This window comes from Symphalangus syndactylus, chromosome 18 (assembly GCF_028878055.3).
Source record: "Symphalangus syndactylus isolate Jambi chromosome 18, NHGRI_mSymSyn1-v2.1_pri, whole genome shotgun sequence".
NCBI lineage: Eukaryota > Metazoa > Chordata > Mammalia > Primates > Hylobatidae > Symphalangus > Symphalangus syndactylus.
Window position 1 is genome coordinate 42496516 of NC_072440.2, and position 18735 is coordinate 42515250.

Below are 18735 nucleotides of genomic sequence, written 5' to 3' on the forward strand. Positions count from 1 at the left end.
CCAGACAAGAGCAAAACTCTATCTACAAAAAAACCCAACAACCATAAATGTAATACTTATAATTGTTAAATTTAGGAATGAAAAATTAAGCCAGGATGGATATCCAAAGCTTTCTTACCCTAAGTATTCATATCTATACAACAAAGGCAAAACTAAAAGCACGAAGGCAGGCAAGATGAGAGAAGTAAAAGAAAGCAGATATAAACAAGAACGCTTTTTAAATGTATTTTTCCATAGAAACTATAGAATGAAGCAAATCTACTTTAGAAATGAAGTCATGGCCAGGCACAGTGGCTCACGCCTGTAATCACAAACTTTGGGAGGCCAAGGCAGGCGGATCACCTGAAGTCAGGAGTTCAAGACCAGTCTGGCCAACACGGTGAAACCCCGTCTCTACAAAAAATGAAAAAATTAGCCAGACGTACAAAAAATACAAAAATTAGCCAGGTGTGGTGGCACACGCCTATAATCCCTGCTACCAGGAAGGCTGAGGAACAAGAATTGCTTGAACCTGGGAAGCAAAGGTTGCAGTAGCCCAAGATGATGCCATTGCACTCCAGCTTGGGTGACAGAGACTTTGTCTCAAACTAGGAGGAGGGGGGAAGAGGGAAGGGGAATGGGGGGGGAAGGGGAGGGGAAAAGGGAAAGGGAAGGGGAGGGAAGGGCAAAGGGAAGGGGGAGGGAAGGGAGGAGTGGGAAGAGTGGGGGGAGGGGGAGGGAAGGGAGGAGAAGGGGGAGGGAAGGGAGGAGGGGAGGGGGGAAGGGAGGAGGAGGTAAAGGGGGAGGGGTGGGGGAGGTAAGGGGGAGGGGAGGGAAGGGGAAGGGGAGGAAGGAGGGAAGGGGTAGGAGAGGGGGAGGGAAGGGGGAGGGGGGAGCGGGGGGGAGAGGAGGAGAGGAGATGGGAGGGGAGAAGTCAAGTCATTATTTATGCAAATGGATTTCCAAGTTTCTTTCCAAGATGATTCAAATGTATTCCAAGGTCCTAATACATGCTCAAATATTTCAATGACATATCAATGTCAAATCAAGTATTGCTATAAATTCAATTACCTTCTCTGAGCCAGCACGGCTTTCATCTTCATGTTCCTCTTCTACTCTGTCTCTTTTCAATGCTTTCAAAAATTCACTCTTCTTATCAGTGCGCATTCGTGTCAGTTTGGTTAGACGAGGCTGCTGATTAAGTTTGTCAACAGGAGAAGAGGAATTTGAGCGATTACACTAAGAGGAAATTCAGAAATACTGATAAATATATAGCCAAGGAATCAATGTCAACGTAAAATTCACTACTACCACAGCTTCCTATTTTACCTTTATTCACAAAACAAAATTGATTATAATGTCTATGTTAAAGTCTACTCTCTATCCCTGTTTTTTCCCCTACTGAATGAGTCAACAAAACAATTTTCTTATCCCACAAACAATGAAGGTCTGATAATACTCAGAACTATGATTCTAAATTAGGTGTCTAAATATTATTTTATAAATGCATCCTAGAATTGTTTAAACTTTTCTATAATACACAGAAGAGCAGCTTTTCAAACTGTGTTACACAGAGTTCTAGAGTTCGGTAACTGCTCCAATAAAATCTATTTTATAATTATTTATACACATACATAGGGTTTATCAGAGTGGATTTCACCTGGGAAAATGTTTGTGAGACGGCAGGGGGGAGGGGAGAAATAATCCTTTTGTTTTTGGTTCTTTGGTGTTTTGACAGTGGAACACAAAACAGAATGTTAAAACTCTGTGTCATATGGATTATTAGTCACGGAAACAAACCATAATAATGCTTACTTATTAGCATTAATGTTTGTATATTATAACTAATCTTAGCAGAATTAACCAGCTAGGAATGCTAGTCCTTCCCCCAAAGCTCAAAAATTCTGTATCTGAGATCGTAAATAAAAAATAGTATATGAGGGGTTCCAATACAGTACCCAAAGCAATTTCAGGTATAATAATATAAGTGTTACGGGTGTCCTTTGACACTAGACTGGTCAGAGAACTCCCTGTTCTGGGAGTTTCAAAACCTTGATCAAATGAGAAAGAAATACCTGAACTACCAGGTACTCCCAGTCAGTACAGTAATAATACACACCTTTCTCTCTTATTCCTCCTTTCCCCCCAATCAGTGTTAACAGTAATAAAGTGTCCATCATCCCCAAAAGAAGACATTATACAATACAAATCCTCATTAGTTAAGTTCAATCCTACAACGTAACTATCACAAGTATCAAATAACATTGCAATTTTCATAATTATTTTCTTAAAAATTACTCTTGGTGTGGTGGCTCATGCCTGTAATCCCAGGAACTGGGAAGCTGAGGAGAGAGGATCACTTGACACCAGGCGTTTGAGACCAGCCTGGACAACATAGCAAGATCCTCGTCTCTACAAAAAGTAAAAAATTAGCTGGCCCAGTGGCAAGCACCTGTAGTCCTAGACAATCAGGAGACTAAGATGGGAGGATTGCTTGAACCCAAGAGGTCAAGGCAGCAGTGAGCCACAAATGAGCCACTGTACTCTGGCCTGAGCAACAGAGACCCTGTCCCTCCCACCACCCCCAAAGAAATTATTCTTTATTAGGATGTTTGGAATTCCACCCCCATCCCCACTCTGCCACCACTTTTGAGACAGGGTCTCACTCTGTTGCCCAGGCTTGAGTACAGTGGCACAATCACAGCTTGCTGCAGCCTTGATATTCCCAGACTCAGGTGTTCCTCCCACATTAGCCTCCCAAGATCTGGGACCACAGGCACATACCACCATGCCCAGCTATTTTTTTAAGTAGAGACAAGGTTTCACCACCTGTCTCTGGTCTGAAATTCCTGGGCTCAAGTGATCCTCCTGTCCCACTTCCCAAAATGTTGGGATTATAGGAATGAGCTACCACATCCAGCTGGAAATTTTCATTTAAAGTATTTTAAATGATTCCTACTTTCCCAAAGTGCAAAACTGGTTAACAAATGAAGTATATGAATCCAGTTTTCTGAAGGAATGAAACTCATTTTAATGTATTCATTTAATGAATTTCTACCTTTTATTTACTGTTAAATTATCATAATTAAAATGTTACATTCCTCAAGTGTAATTTTTAATGTCATACCTCTTTCACTGAATTTGTTGATGGACTAAAGTTCTTGGCAGTTGATTTAAAAGCATTAAAGTTGCCAACACCAAATGTGGACTCATGAGGGAAAGAAGTTCCAACTTTATTTTCTTTTGTTTGGCTTTTCCATTGTGTAGGCTAAAGAAAAACACACAAACATTAATGGCTATCAAAAACAGGTTACAGGAGAAAGACAAAAACAGTGAATATTATAAAACAAAAATGACTACACTAGGCTCATAAAAACTATTTTTGTATCACATTGCATTATTCCTACATAGTTCCCTGTCCCTTTCTTTTTCAACAAAATAAAAACTGAACATTTAGGTATCTAACTAAATTGCTATTTTTCCAAAGCTACATAAACATAAAGTTGGGTTTCTTTCACTTGAGAATAAGAAACATTTAAGTTTCCAAAACCTAAAACTGACCACCAGGTAAAACAGCATTATATATTATCATTAAGCAAATATATCACGAATACATCCAGCAAAAAAAAAAAAAAAAATTGTAAGTTTCACTTACTACTGCTAAAACAATAAAACCACACACACGCACACACCACATCAAAGATAATTAAGAGCACATAGGGGTCAACTCTTGCCACCTAGAACTCAGCATCCCACGAAGTACCTCCATACACACTTCAAATTCTTTAACATTTCCCCCCATAGTACATAAATTGGTTATCAACTCAAAATTTACATTTGTGGTAATTTAGAACTTACTTTTGTAGGTGGAGCAGCAGGTTTAGGGACTAAACCTTTATAAACACTTGGACCAGTTCCATTCTTAACTGGCTGTGACGGAAGATTTCCTACTACTGGGAATCCAGATAGCTGTAAGTCTTTTGAATTACCTTTCTTAATGACCAGCATCCTTGGAGCTCTAGATTTAGGATTCGGAGGATATTCTGCATAAATAAAGCACGACCAAGAGTCACTCACAATTTCAAATTTTAGTATAGAATAAAACCACCAAAAGAACAGTGTATTCCAATTTTTTTTTTTTTTTTTTTTTAACTAACAGCTGCCTCCTGGGTAAAATAAACTAAAAAAGTACAAACTATAAAGTTCCAACTGAACAAGTAAAGCTAAAACATCATCCCACAGAATACAGGAAGAATTGGGCAATGTCAAGTAATACAGATAAATTCTGCCACATAGTGGCTCAGAATGTTAAAACCAAGACAAATTATATTTTAACATGCCTTGCATTAACTATAAAAAATTGCAAATTTCAACCTAATGACTCTTAAGATTTAGAATATAAAATACATTTCTATTTTCCCTTCCCCATTTGAAGAGAATAAAAATTTCAATTTTTTCATTCTTTTTACTCCACTTACAAAGTTATTACCAATAAGCGAGAAATTACATTCCTTTTATTTCTAAATACTTCAGTTATGACTGAGAATTCTATTTCACAATATCAATTCATTCATGTATTTATTGACCATTTATCTACATTCAAAGCATTATATGAATGCAGAACAACCAACTCAATCCTGATTTCTGAAGATAAATACTACGAATAATTGCTAAAGGCAGACTTTTCTCAAAACCACTGCAGTTGCCAAAAATAACTACTATTCCTATAATTTAATCAATGTGTGTGTGTAATCAAACAGACGTTGCAGTGAAGTCTTTCTTCCCTTACAAAAACTTTTAAAAGCATCAATTTCATAGCTGGAACGTTTAGAATAAATTAAAATAAGTTCTCCACATTAAATAAGCTCATGTGAATTAGTGAGCTGGGTAGATATCTGTAATGATTCCCTCCTCAAAAACTAAATCAAGCTTCCTCATGGATCATCTCAAAACCCAAAACTAAATATGGACTCCTAGGGAAACCTGGAGGGACTCTCCAGTTCATGGGAGGATTCAAGCTCTCCAAAAGATAAAGCCGGTATGGTGCTTCACCTATTGAAATGCTAAAGGATAAAAAGAACAAGGGCTTACAATAATCTGAGAAAAGGTTCATCTTTCCAAAAATTAAACACATGTTGACTTACTAGGGTAAAGATTTAAACTTCCTGACAGTCTTAAAAAAGCCCAATATAAAGGGCTAAAAAAGACATCTTCTGGCACACAAAAACACACAAAGTATTACTACTAAAGTATAGCTTTTCTGATATTACACAATAAAGTTAAGAAAACAAAAACAAATAAAGATCTCAAACAGGCCGTGCATGGTGGCTTAAGCCTGGAAACCCTGCACTTTGGAAGGCAAGGTGGGCAGACCATGAGGTCCAGAGTTCAAGACCAGCCTGGCCAACGTGGTGAAACCTCGTCTCTACTAAAAAATACAGGCAGACCACGAGGTCAGGAGTTCAAGACCAGCCTGGCCAACATGGCGAAACCCCGTCTCTACTAAAAATACAAAAAGGAATTAGTGGGGCATGTTGGCACGTGCCTATCCCAGCTACTCGGGAGACTGAGGCAGGAGAATCACTTGAACCTGGGAGGCAGAGGTTGCAGTAAGCCGAGATCTCGCCACTGCATTCCAGCCTGGGCCACAGAGCAAGACTCCATCTCAAAAAAAAAAAAAGATCTCAAACAAAGAATAGTATATATGAGGATTGTACTCAACAATGTAAGATTTCCAATTATTTTTGGTAAACAGATGATAATGGCATGGATAAAGTATAAAAAAAAATTCTTGACATTAATAAAATGTGAGAGAAAATCTTAGCATGTAACTCAAAATCTAAATTGAGTAAAGCCCAGGAATCTGAGGAATGATCAGTGCTACAAAATGTGAAAGGTAATCTCATCTGAGAGGAATCCAGGTGTTAAAGCAGGGGCAGTTCTATCACTATACTACAACTAAGTAAGTTTAAACATGGCTAACAGAGACTTCTAGTTCAATGTGGCTAAGCACACAAGTTTATCTTCTTCTAGATTCTTCTATTAAAATTACTATAAGGGAGGAAACCAAACACAACTATATAAAATAGGAGTAGAGTCATCAGCAAGAAAATGATTTCAACACACATTTCTAGAGAAGTAAATAAAAAGTTTCAATTTAGAGTGTACACAAGGGAAGCTGAGGAGGACCTCATCTACCATGTAGAGCCTCAAAGAGATCGGGACTTGAAAATGCCAGATATGGCAGAAGGCAGAAATGCAACTTTGACAGATAAAAATATAGTAATTCAAGAAAAGATCCTTACTAATTCTAAAGAATGAACTTTAGGCAGAAGGAAAATGATCCAATGTGGAAAGCTGAAGATATAAGAAGAAATAAAAATTTTTATAAACGTGAAGGTATCAGATCCAGGAAGTAGGCTAGGTGTGGTGGCTCATGCCTGTAATCCCAGCACTTTGGGAGACCAGGGTGGGAGGAATGCTGGAGTCCAAGACCAGCCTGGGCAATATAGTGAAACTTTGACTCTACAAAAAAAATTTTTTTAATTAGCCAGACACAGTGATGTGCACCTGTAGTCTCAGTTACTTGGGGGGCTGACACAGGAGAATCCCTTGAGCCCAGGTTGAGGCTGTAGTGAGCTGTGATGGCACCACTGTACTCCAGTCTGGGCCACAGAGTGGGACCCTGTCTCAAAACAAAAACAAGGAAGCAGAAGAGATAAAAACTAGATAGGCAAGTAGATATACTGTCTTTAAGCCTCAATGTAGTTCCTAAGTACAAATTTCACCTTCCCTGAAACTGGATTCCTAGATGCCTAGGAGTAAGAAATATTCTGGCTAGTTCCTCAACGAGGTCTTCAGTACAAAGAATGATGAAATATCCCATAAAGAAGGAAAGTGAAACCTAAGAAATCATTCACATAAGAGTAGGTAGCAGAGTAAGAGATGACAAAAGTCCCTGAAGAAAGATGATAGGGACTGAGAGGAAAGGGGAGGGATATACTGTTATTGTGCTTATTAAGAATTCATATTAGGCCAGGCACGGTGGCTCATGCCTATAATCCCAGCACTTTGGGAAGCCGAGGCGGGTGGATCACGAGGTCAGGAGTTCAAGACCAGCCTGGCCAATATGGTGAAACCCCGTCTCTACTAAAAATACAAAAATTAGCCGGGTATGGTGGCAGGCGCCTGTAATCCCAGCTACTCGGGAGACTGAGGCAGAGAATTGCTTGAACCCAGGAGGTGGAGGTTGCAGTGAGCCAAGATCACACCACTGCATTCCAGCCTCGGCGATAGAGTGACACTCCATCTCAAAAAAAAAAAAAAAAAAAAAAAAAAAAAAAAAAAAAAAAAAAAAAAGTAATTCATATTAGGCCGGGCACAGTGGCTCATGCCTCCCTCAACACTTTGGGAGGCTGAGGCGGACGGATCACAAGGTTAGGAGTTTGAGACCAGCCTGGCCAACATGGTGAAACCCTGTCTTTACTAAAAATACAAAAAGTTAGCCAGGTGTGGTGGCAGGCCCCTCTAATCCCAGCTACTCGGGAGGCCGAGGCAGAAGAATCACTTGAACCCGGGAGCAGAGGTTGCAGTGAGATGAGATCACGCCACTGCACTCCAGCCAGGGCGACAGTGCGAGACTCCATTTAAAATAATAATAATAATAATAATTCATATTTAGGCCAGGCATGGTGGCTCAAACCTGTAATTCCAGCACTTTCGGAGGCCAAGGTGGCATGGATCACCTGAGCCCAGGAGTTCAAGACCAGGCTGGGCAACATAATGAGACATCATTTCCATGAAAAATTTAAAAATGAGACAGGAAGATCGCTTCAGCCTAGGAGGTTGGGGTTGCAATGAGCCATGATCACGCCACTGCACTCACACCTGGGGGAGAGAGCAAGACCCTGACTCAAAAACTACAAAAAGAATTCACATTTAAATACTACAGAAGAATACGTACTTTTGTACCAGATTTATCAGAATTTGAATACTAGCTCCAACCTTACCAGTTGTATAATCTTATATAAGTTACTTAATCTCTCACCTATAAAATGAAAAACAATAGCTCTTGTCTGGGATTTACTGTGGAATGTTTCATATTCAAATAATTACTAGAAAAAAATACAAAAAAGCCATATACTGTCACTAGCATAGGATTCCAATTACAATTCAAATTAAAGGTGCCCTTTTACAAGAATTTCAGGTTGCTTAACCTGGAATTAGATAGCAGGGGGGAAAAAGAATTTTAAGTTGACTCGTAAGAGTAAGAAAAAGAAAAACTTTAAGATAGACATGATAAAACCAATTTATGTCCTGTGTAACAACTCTGAATAATCAACATAAACCTGCTCATTTAAGAAAAAGAAGTGTTCTTAATGGTAACAATAACCTGTAAGTAATGGAAGAAGGGATGTGGAACTAAAAGGCAAGAATTAATTTGCATCATGTATCCCCATTTTATATTACTTAAAAATTGGCTCATCTATTCATAGATTTTCTCCACAAATTCTCCTAGGAAAACCTTGTCAAGTATTTAAGCTCTCAGTCAAACATTATCCAATGTTTACTTTCTGACTTGGTTAACTATATGAAGAAGACCCCCAATGTCTACGTTTTAAAAGAGAAAACTTATATATTGATGAAAGACCTTAATACCTATATAAAAGAATAAGAAAGTAAGTGACTATCTTCTGTAAGTTTCATGTGCTTATTACGTCAACCTCACCTACACAGGTATTCTCATGTTCAAATTTCAGAACAAATGAAGGCAAATGTGACCTTTAGATTTTCTTAACATTATTTCCCTCTATCCTCGCAAATAAATGTAGCCTGACAATAACTGACCTTTTTATTTTTGTTTTTGTAGAGACAAGGTTCACTATGCTGCCCAGGCTGGTCTCAAACTCTTGGCTTCAAGTGATCTTCCCACCTCGGCCTCCCAAAGTGCTAGGATTACAGGCCTGAGCCACCAATCCTGGCCCTATAATTGACTTTAAATATTAAATATCACCTTTATTGTCTTGTTATTCATACTCTTCCCATACCTATGAATGTAAGAATTAGTCTTCTATAAATGCAGTGATGACAGGGAACTGGCCCAATTCTCAGGAAGACAAATTAGAACAAAAATACTGCCACATATAATACAAAGTAAATTGGCCACACAGATAATTCAGAGTTGACATTTCAATTTCTCACCTCTTTCCTTTCACTACACTCTCCATATAGCTACCTTCTACATACATGAAGTTTCTGACTCAATCATTTAACTACTTCATTCTTTGACCCACTACCTAGAAATTCATTTTTGCCTTCTAACAAATCTACAACTAGAATCTCCTTCATTTACTGGATTTGAACAACATAATTAGCTGACATTTATTAAACACCTGTGACATGACCAAAGATTTTTACATAGCAGACAATTTAACCTTAACAATGCTTTTCTTTCTTTTTTTTTTTAATGGGAGACAGAGTTTTGCTCTTGTTGCCCAGGCTGGAGTGCAATGGCACGATTTCAGCTCACCACAACCTCCGCCTGCCTCAGCCTCCCGAGTAGCTGGAATTACAGGCATGTGCCATCACACCCAGCTAAATTTGTATTTTCAGTAGAGACAGGGTTTCTCCATGTTGGTCAGGCTGGTCTCAAACTCCCAACCTCAGGTGATCCACCTGCCTTAGCCTCCCAAAGTGCTGGGATTACAGGTGTGAGCCACCATTCCTGGCCCAACAGTGCTTTTCTCATTATACTTTTTGTGGTCATCCTCACCTCACAGATAAATAAATTCACTCAGATTAAGAAATCTGCCCAAAATCTAAATAATCAATAAGCAAAAGATCTAATGTTAGCCACATCTGATTCTGAACTCAATATTCTTCCACCATTATATTGATGAAGAAAATGGAAATTGTTCCTGTGGAAGATATTTCAAAATGTTTACCATTCCAACTCCACTAGTAAACCTACACTGAATGGTTGGGGTAAGAGGCTTGTAAGTGTGCACTATACCAAGTGACGTCAAGAGTCATTATCACATTGATGCCAGTTACTAATTTAGTTTCCTATTATTTTGACAGAAGAGGTAAATTTAATGTATAAACAAAAGCATGTAGCCAAGTGAAGGGTAATCAGTATCTGAATTAATCAAGTTTTCATTTCTTTCTTTAAAAAATGAGTCTTGCTCTGTTGCCTAGGCTGGAGCGCAGTGGCACAATCATAGCTCACTGCAACCTGGAAATCATGGGCTCAAGCAATACTCCCACCTCAGCCTCCCAAGTAGCTAAGACTACAGACACACACAACCACATCCAGTAAATTTTTTATTTTTTATTTTTGTAGAGACAAGGGTCTCCTTATGCGAGCTCCTGGCCCCAAGTGATACCCCCATCCTGTGCTCCAAAAATGCTGGGATTACAGGCATGAGCCACTGTACCCAGCAAGCTTTCCAATTAATTTGAAGAGAAAACTTAGCACTAAGACAATAGTATATACACAGACCAAATGCAAAGACTCTATAACATAGCAATTTAAACAAATTCCTACTGTGAACACTAGTTTTAATACCAAAAAAAAATGTTTAAAATCATTTTTATAACAATTGGTGCTGTTTGAATGTTGTTGGTTTTTAATGTTTGTTTGGAGATGGAGTGTCTCTTTGTTGCCCAGGCTGGAGTGCAGTGGCACGATCTTGGCTCACTGCAACCTCTGCCTCCCCAGTTCAAGCGATTCTCATGCCTCAGCCTCAAAAGTGGCTGGGATTACAGGCACACAGCACCACGCCCAGCTAATTTTTGTATTTTTAGTAGAAACAGGTTTCACCATTTTGGCCAGGCTGGTCTTGAACTCCTGACCTCTGATGATCAGCCCACCTTGGCCTCCCAAAGTGCTGGGATTACAGGCATGAGCAACCATGCCCAGCTGGTTTTTAACGTCTTTATTTTATTAACAAATCTATTTCAGTTTACAATACTATGAGTTTTAGTCAAATGCGTTTCACTAACTGTTATAATGTATATCAACACCAATCGATATGGTATTTTCCCTTTAACGGGGGCTCTCAACGTTATTCATATAAAGAACATGCTTAAAGAAATGCACTTCACAAATATCAACAATTTCCATGGTGAACAAGTAATTCAGACCAAATAAAATGTACTTGGGTCAAGCTGTATCAAGCTGTCTACTCAAATCCTATTAATTTTCCCTTTTCAACCTTGAACACATGTTGTACTACTTTTTTCTTAAAACACTATAATTTCAACAACTGTTTTCCTATGAGACAGGTATTTTTAAAAAGTCATTTCAACATACAAAGCAATTCATCAACAGAATACTGTCAAAAAAATTCCACGAAGAATTTTGTCTTCCTTTAATTCTGTTTACCAAAGTTCCTATTAATAAAATCAATCCCATTGGCTTTCATCATAATTTAACTCACTGGATGCAATTATGTCACTCAATCTGTATGCTTGTGGCAAATACTGGAATTATCTAGAAAACAACCCATTTATATTAACTGGTCACTAATTTGCTTTGATTTAGAATGTTCAACAAACCAAAAGAACTCTGAGCAATGAAACTTTATATTCTTAAGTAGTATATCAAATGTGAGCTAAAATCAAGAAAGCTCATCAAACTACCAAGGACCTGAAAAAATATATAAATGCTGAGTTGCAAGAAGACCATGCTTAAGCTAATTACTAGTCACTGAAATTTCTCATTTCTTAATATCTTAAGTAAATGTTAAGCTCTGCCAATAATATGTTGCTGACATAGTCACTGACACAAAAACAGTCATCCATAGGACTTCTGAAAACACACCATCAGTAGCCACTAATTTATTTATTTATTTATTTATTTATTGAGACGGAGTTTCACTCTTGTTGCTCAGGCTGGAGTGCAATGGCGCGACCTCGGCTCACCGCAACCTCTGCCTCCCAGGTTCAAGCAATTCTCCTGCCTCAGCCTCCCAAGTAGCTAGGATTACAGGCATGCACCACCACACCCAGCTAATTATTTTTAGTAGAGATGGGGTTTCTCCATGTTGGTCAGGCTGGTCTCAAACTACCGACCTCAGGTGATCCGCTTGCCCTGGCTTCTCAAAGTGCTGGGATTACAGGCATGAGCCACCATGCCTAGTCGCCACTAATTATTCATGCAACTCAACTCAATTGCACACTAACACTTGAACATACATCACTCTTTCTTCCTCACTCACCAAAGAAATCAATCAAACAATTACATTATTTTTAAACTCTCATAGGCAGCTTGAATTCCTGTTTCAGTTTTAAATTATTAACAGCATGGTGATGGACTATTTAATAACCATTAATTTTTATGTACCTAATAGCTACAATCCTGGTTAACATAAAAACACTACTGAAGTCACAGATATAAGCTGCATAAGGGTGTTTCCAGTAAAGCCAACTAGGTTCTAAGCAGAATTCAATTTATGTAGCTATATTATAAATCACTTAATTACATTCCCCGCAGGGTACTTCTCAAATTGGGGCATCATGTTTAAGTCTGCCAGTTTTTGATCTATAAAATTATAGTTTCAGGGACAAATTGCTTTTTTTTTTTTTTTTTAATAAATATTGTATTTTCGTTAGTAAATTTTTACTTACCTGGAAGGAAGTAGCACTAGAAAAGTTCTATTGAAGTCTTTCCTAAAATTCTCTTGTCTTCCTCAGGAACATAGCTATTTTAAATGTTGCAATAGGGAAAACAATACTTGGGAACCCAGGGGGGAAAGTGAGAGAGGAATAGTAAAGTGTGATACAATGAGAGTTTCATTGTATTCCTATGGGAAGTACTGGGAATTTAACAATTAACCATTCCACAATTAACCATTTTCTTTTTTTGTTTATGCAGACACATTTCTTAGTTTACCTAAACACAGTAAAGAGTACATCTTCCTTTTGAACATCTTTTCAACTAGTACTCAAAATCCTTAGACCAACCCTGAAACAGTAGAACCAAAATCTTCATATTAATACATTTTACTCTCATTATTTTCAAATATGTCTTTGTCTCTAAATCATTTCTAAGATTATTAAATCAACCCAGGATCAGTACCAATAGTATCTATAGTTTTATATGACAAACGCTCACTGGCATTCTTGATTTTTAAAATTTACTTTCATTCTAATCAAATCCAAACTATTCCTAATTTCTTAGAGATTCTATTTAACACCTTCCAGGTGGTTCTATATTCTTATGCAATCAGTTGTTCCCAGAAAAACTGAATAATAAGGAAACATACCTAAGAGAGGAGCTTGGGAGATTTTTTTGGTTGGGTATGTGTGTGTCTGGGCGTGTAGGCCTGGGGAGAGTGGTAGAAATACTAATTTGCAATACAGAAAAAACAATGCCATTCACATGGTTCTAACAAAAGTGTCTGACCACCCCCACCCCCACCCTCAAAAAGCCCTTAAATAAAGAGGAAGATCAAAAGAAAACAAAATAATTCCCGAGTTTCACCTCATACATACAATATAGCACAGGAAGTGGCAAAGTTTAAAATAATGCCTTTACTGTTAGGACTAGTATGCTGTCAAAAGCCACAATCCTTTTGTTTTAGTGAGTTGATTTTCAATAGAAAAATACAAATGAACATGTGTTTAAGTTCCAACATGGATTGAGCACCTCTGAATTTAGTATCAAATGATTAAATTTATTTTTCAGATGTCAAATCTTAGTATAAAATTTTCCATTATTTTAAACTTCACTTGAATCTTTAAAAAGCTGTCTAAATTGTACTCTATGAGTTCAGTTTAATCTTCTGTAAAATGCTAACAAATTGAACTGTCAGCAGTCTTTTTAAAAAAAAATGGGGGCTGGGTTATTACTAGAACTCTCATTAAGCTTTGAAAATCAGAAATCAGAGACAAATAATTTCAAATATAGACTAACTCCACAAGCAAATTTACACAATTATCTGTAACAGTCTATATATATATGTGTATATATATACATAACCATTTTCATAGGTAAAAATATTAACTTCATGTCACACTATGATCAGAAGTATTTTCAGTTAAAGTTTTCAACTTTGAACAACTAAAAATTAATTTAAACTCAGTTTTTGTTTCTTTACATTATCCAGCTGCTCTCAAAATGGTATCAATTCATTACACTAACTTATTATCATTTAAGTCATATTCAAGTTGAGTATGTTTAATGATACTAACATGTGCAAATCAACTACTTCAAATCAAACTCTTCTATTCCAATCCTTTTTAAAGATGAGTGTTACCTTTTTTGTAGCTAAGCACATCAAATACAAATATTTTAAAAAGAAAGTTTTATTCTATCCTGCTATTTTAAAAAACACAAAAAGTGAAACCTATAAATATCAATATTTTGTGCCCCTCAAATATAGATAAAAAATTACTTACCCCACACACCTGCAGCTAAAGATTTATTGTGATTTGGTTCTCTCTCATATTCAGGATTTAAAGACGGCTGGAAGAAAGTTGGAATAAACATTTCACATTTTAAAAATAAATCCTTTCAAAGCAATCTCAGAATCATACATGTTGTAACTGATGAATCAAATATGACCAACTCTTAGCTACAGGTTAAATGACCCTAATCTGAAAAGCTACAAAATCTGAAACTTTTTGAGTGCCAGTGTAACACTCTGCCTACTCACTGAAGTACTAAATGTGAAATCTGAAAAAATTCCAAAATCCAAAACACTTCTGGTCCCAAGCATTTCAGATAAAGGACATTCAGCCTGTATTAAAGATGAATTACTCATAAACCTTACTTACTCTCAGCTTACTCTGCTAACCATTAAAATAGTTACTATCTATACTAATTGCTGGTCAGAGAAAACAAGAGTGTGTTTAGTTTCCTTATCCGCAACTAAGAAAAAAGCCAGGGTTAAAAAACAGGCTACTCTGCCTATGGAGTAGCCATTCTTTATTCCTTTACTTTCTTAATAAACTCGCTTTCATTTAAAACAAAAAAATGAAAGAAAAACTCAAGAGAATGGAGGTCTCTGCATCAGTCTAAGAAATAATCCCTCCTTAGCATAAGGTCAAGATCAGAGAAGAGGAAAATCAGACCAACTTCTTTTTTTTTTTTTTTTTTTTTTTTTTTTTTTTTTTTTTTGAGATGCAGTCTTGCTCTATCACCCAGGTGGAGTGAAGTGGTACGATCTCAGCTCACTGGAACCTCCGCCTCCAGTGTTCAAGTGATTCTCCTGTCTCAGCCTCCCAAGTAGCTGGGATTACAGGTGAGCAGCACCACGCCCAGCTAATTTTTGTATTTTTAGTAGAGACGGAGTTTCACCATGTTGGCCAGGCTGATCTCCAACTCCTGGCCTCAAGTGATCCACCTGCCTCTGCCTCCCAAAGTGCTGGCATTACAGGAGTGAGACATCACACCTGGACTAATAATAATTTTAATTTTTTTTTTTTTTTTTTTTTGCATTATAGCAACACATGTTTATTGTCTCATAGCTCTGTAGGTCAGAAGTCTGGGGTGGCTTGACTGGTTTCTCTGCTTCAGGTTTCACCAAGCTACAATCTGTGTTGACAGCATGGGTTATAGGGAGATTCACTCAAATTGTGGGCACAATCCAGTTTCCTGTAGCTGTAGGACTGAGGTCTCCATTTCCTTGCTGGCTGTCACCTGGGAACTTCTACTAGCTTTGAGAGTCCTCTTTTTAGCTTTGTATCTGGGCAACTGTATCTCAGAGCCAGTGATGCACATCAAATCCATCTCACATTTGAAAGCTCTTGGATTTCCTTTTCTGCTGCACGTCTGACTTTAGCTAGAGAAACTTCTCTGCTTTTAAGGGCTCAAGTGATTAGACTGGCCCCAATAATTTTAATTTTTTATAAAAACTTTGTGATAATGGGTCTTGCTATGTTGCTCAGGCTGGTCTCAAATTCATGGCTGCACTTGAACCTCGCACTTCAGCCTCCCAAGGTGCTGGGAAAACAGGCTTGAGCCACTGAACCTAGCCCCAATTCTTTTTTTCTTTTTTTTTTTTTTTTTTGAGATGGAATCTCACTCTGTCGCCCAGCCTGGAGTGCAGTGGCGTAATCTCGGCTCACTGCAAGCTCCGCCTCCCGGGTTCACGCCATTCTCCCGCCTCAGCCTCTCCGAGTAGCTGGGATTACAGGTGCCCGCCACTGCGCCCAGCTAATTTTTTGTATTTTTAGAAGTTGTCATCACTAGTTAACACATGCACTATCAAAGCCAAGTCCAAATCTGTATTTCAACAAGTGATATTCAGGATTATTAAAAACAAAAGCAAGATGAGCATTGAATGAGTGCTCTAAAGCTAATCTTGGTAGATGCGTTTATCCTCCAAAATCCTAAATTTCCAGTATTCTATCAGGTATTTTTCCTAGCACACAAACTGCCTCTTTTAAAGAAGGTACATAATATATATATAAAATAAAATGAATTTTAATGTAAATATTTTAATCACCTAAAAAATGATTACTAACACTGTACTGAGATTACTGTAAAGCAAATATACATGCATACCACCATGATTCCTTCAGAAATACAAACTAAACAGAATTAAGATTTTGGCGGTGGTTACATGTGCATAGCATCTTTAAAGTATACTATTAGAAATTACACTCTGCCAAGTCTAGGATTATAATAGCCAATGACAACCACATCTTGAGAATGGGGGTGGGATATGAAAATAATAACAGCAATTAGTTTTTGAGTGCTTACTATGTGTCACACACAGTTTTGAGTAATTTAATTGTATTATTAATTTAACCCTCACAACACTATGAGAGTACTATTACCATTCCCAGAGTTTGTTTATACAGTTGATCCTTGAACAACACAGGTTTGAACTATGCAAATCCACTTATATCTAGATTTTCTTCCATCTGTGCCACCTGAGACAGCAAGACCAACCCCTTCTCTTCCTCTTCAGCCAACTCAACATGAAGACAAGAATCAAGACCTTTATGATGACCCACTTCCACTTAATCAATAGTAAATATATTTCCTCTTCCTTATGACTTTAGTAACAGTTTTTTCTCTAGCTTACCTGTAAGAATACAGTATACAATACATATACAAAATATGTGTTACCTGTTTATATTATCATCAAGAGTTTGGTCAGCAGTAGGCTACTAGTAGTTAAGTTTTTGGGGGAGCCAAAAGTTATAAGCAAATTTGACTTCAAGGGGGGATCAGTACCACTAACCTGTGTTATTCAAAGGTCAACTATACTGTAAAATTTCAATGTTATGATTATTAAGTGGAAAAAACAGATCACTAACATGAGAATACAGAGTAATTACAAAGTCACTTGGTAACAGGACCTAAGAGTAATCTTTTATTTTTCTATTTCCCTCACCACTCCCCGCCCTAAATCCAATCTATCAAATTTTTCCTCTTACTGAAACCTTCCATCCAAAATACTTCCAAATCATATCCAAAAACTATTTATTTTCATTTATCTCAACTACCCAGTTCAAGCCATCATTTTCTCCTGAACTATTCTCTTTTGCTATAATCCGTTCAAGACCTAAGAACTGTAAAAACTAACATTGCATCACATGACTCCTCTCTAAACCAGCTTCTCATTAACCTTGTAATTAAACCAAAATTCTATACTTTGATGACCTGTAAAAATTCCATTCAATTTAAATCCTTTCCTCTCTCTCTAACCTTGTCTAATACTAAACTACTCTTTACCCATACTAGCCTAACTTTTACCCCTTAAACATAACAAGATTGGCTGGGTATGATGACTCATGCCTATGTTAGAAATGCTTGTTCTTTGGTGCCGTAAATAAATAGCACTTGAACATAAATTTAATTTCCTCGGCAAGGCCATTTTTACTTTCTGCAGAAAGGACACACTCGCCAGCAGTTTTGCCATGAGAGTACACTGAACAAAGGAGACAGGGTCATTTATAACTTGACGCATCTACTTTACTGCTGTGTCCAGTTTCTACTGGCTGGAACAGGACTTCACATTCTGTATTCGTTCTGATTGGCTAGCAATTTGGAACTTTTTAAAAGTTTTTAAACTTTTTAAAAGAGGCAAAGGCAGAGGAGAACAAAGGAAGGAGGAAGTAACTTGTGGAATGCTGAGAAAGGTAAGAACACCTCCAAATAAGGAAGAACAGGCTATGACTTAATGCCTGCTTGGACTAGTATAAGCATGCCAAGGCAAATATTTAGGCTTAATTGTAGGAGCTAAGAACATAAAGTACATTGATTTCTTTATTACAGCTAGCAGAAAATTAAGAATGTGAGCACAAGTGTTTGAATAAATATTGCTTCTAAGAAGAGTTACTAATGATTCTTAATTAGACGAGGAAGAAAGTCTCTTTGAGGAAGAACCTCTACTCTACTTTTTACACCTATAATCCCAGCCCTTTGGGAGGCCGAGGTCAGAGGACTAGGACTACTTGAGGCCAGAAGTTCAAGACCAACCAGGTTAACATAGTGAGTTGGGTGTAGTGATGTGAATCTGTAGTCCTAGAGGAGCTACTCAAGAGGCTGAGACAAAAGAGGACTGCCTGAGCCCAGAAGTTTGAAGATGCAGTGAGCTATGACTGGGCAACTGCACTCCAGCCTAGGCAAAAGAGTGAGACCCTGTCTCAGTTCTACCACCACCCCCCACCCTGATACACACAAACATGAAAAAAAATAAGATAAACCAAGGATGATCACATCTTGGCATGAGCTATCTCTCTCTTCCTTTCGGTCTTAACAAAAGCTCGCTGCTTATCAAGTATGTTCCAAATTAA

The 18735-nt window shown here is 37.7% G+C and overlaps 1 protein-coding gene across 21 annotated transcripts in view; it reads right to left on the bottom strand.

Annotated features, from left to right (window-relative positions):
* The window catches only part of GPBP1 (GC-rich promoter binding protein 1), a 91086-nt gene that overhangs the window by 13107 nt on the left and 59244 nt on the right, over nt 1-18735 (bottom strand). For 7 of the 21 annotated variants that reach the window (XM_055251487.2, XM_055251488.2, XM_055251486.2 and 4 more), the window contains 5 exons: nt 14383-14449; nt 13248-13307; nt 3838-4022; nt 3107-3247; nt 1051-1218 (listed from right to left, as the gene is read on the bottom strand). In XM_055251487.2, coding sequence (XP_055107462.1) covers nt 1051-1218; nt 3107-3247; nt 3838-4022; nt 13248-13307; nt 14383-14449 — 621 coding nt within the window. The remainder of the gene's footprint in view (nt 1-1050; nt 1219-3106; nt 3248-3837; nt 4023-13247; nt 13308-14382; nt 14450-18735) is intronic. The other 14 variants (XM_063622632.1, XM_063622635.1, XM_055251491.2 and 11 more) reach the window with 3 other exon arrangements.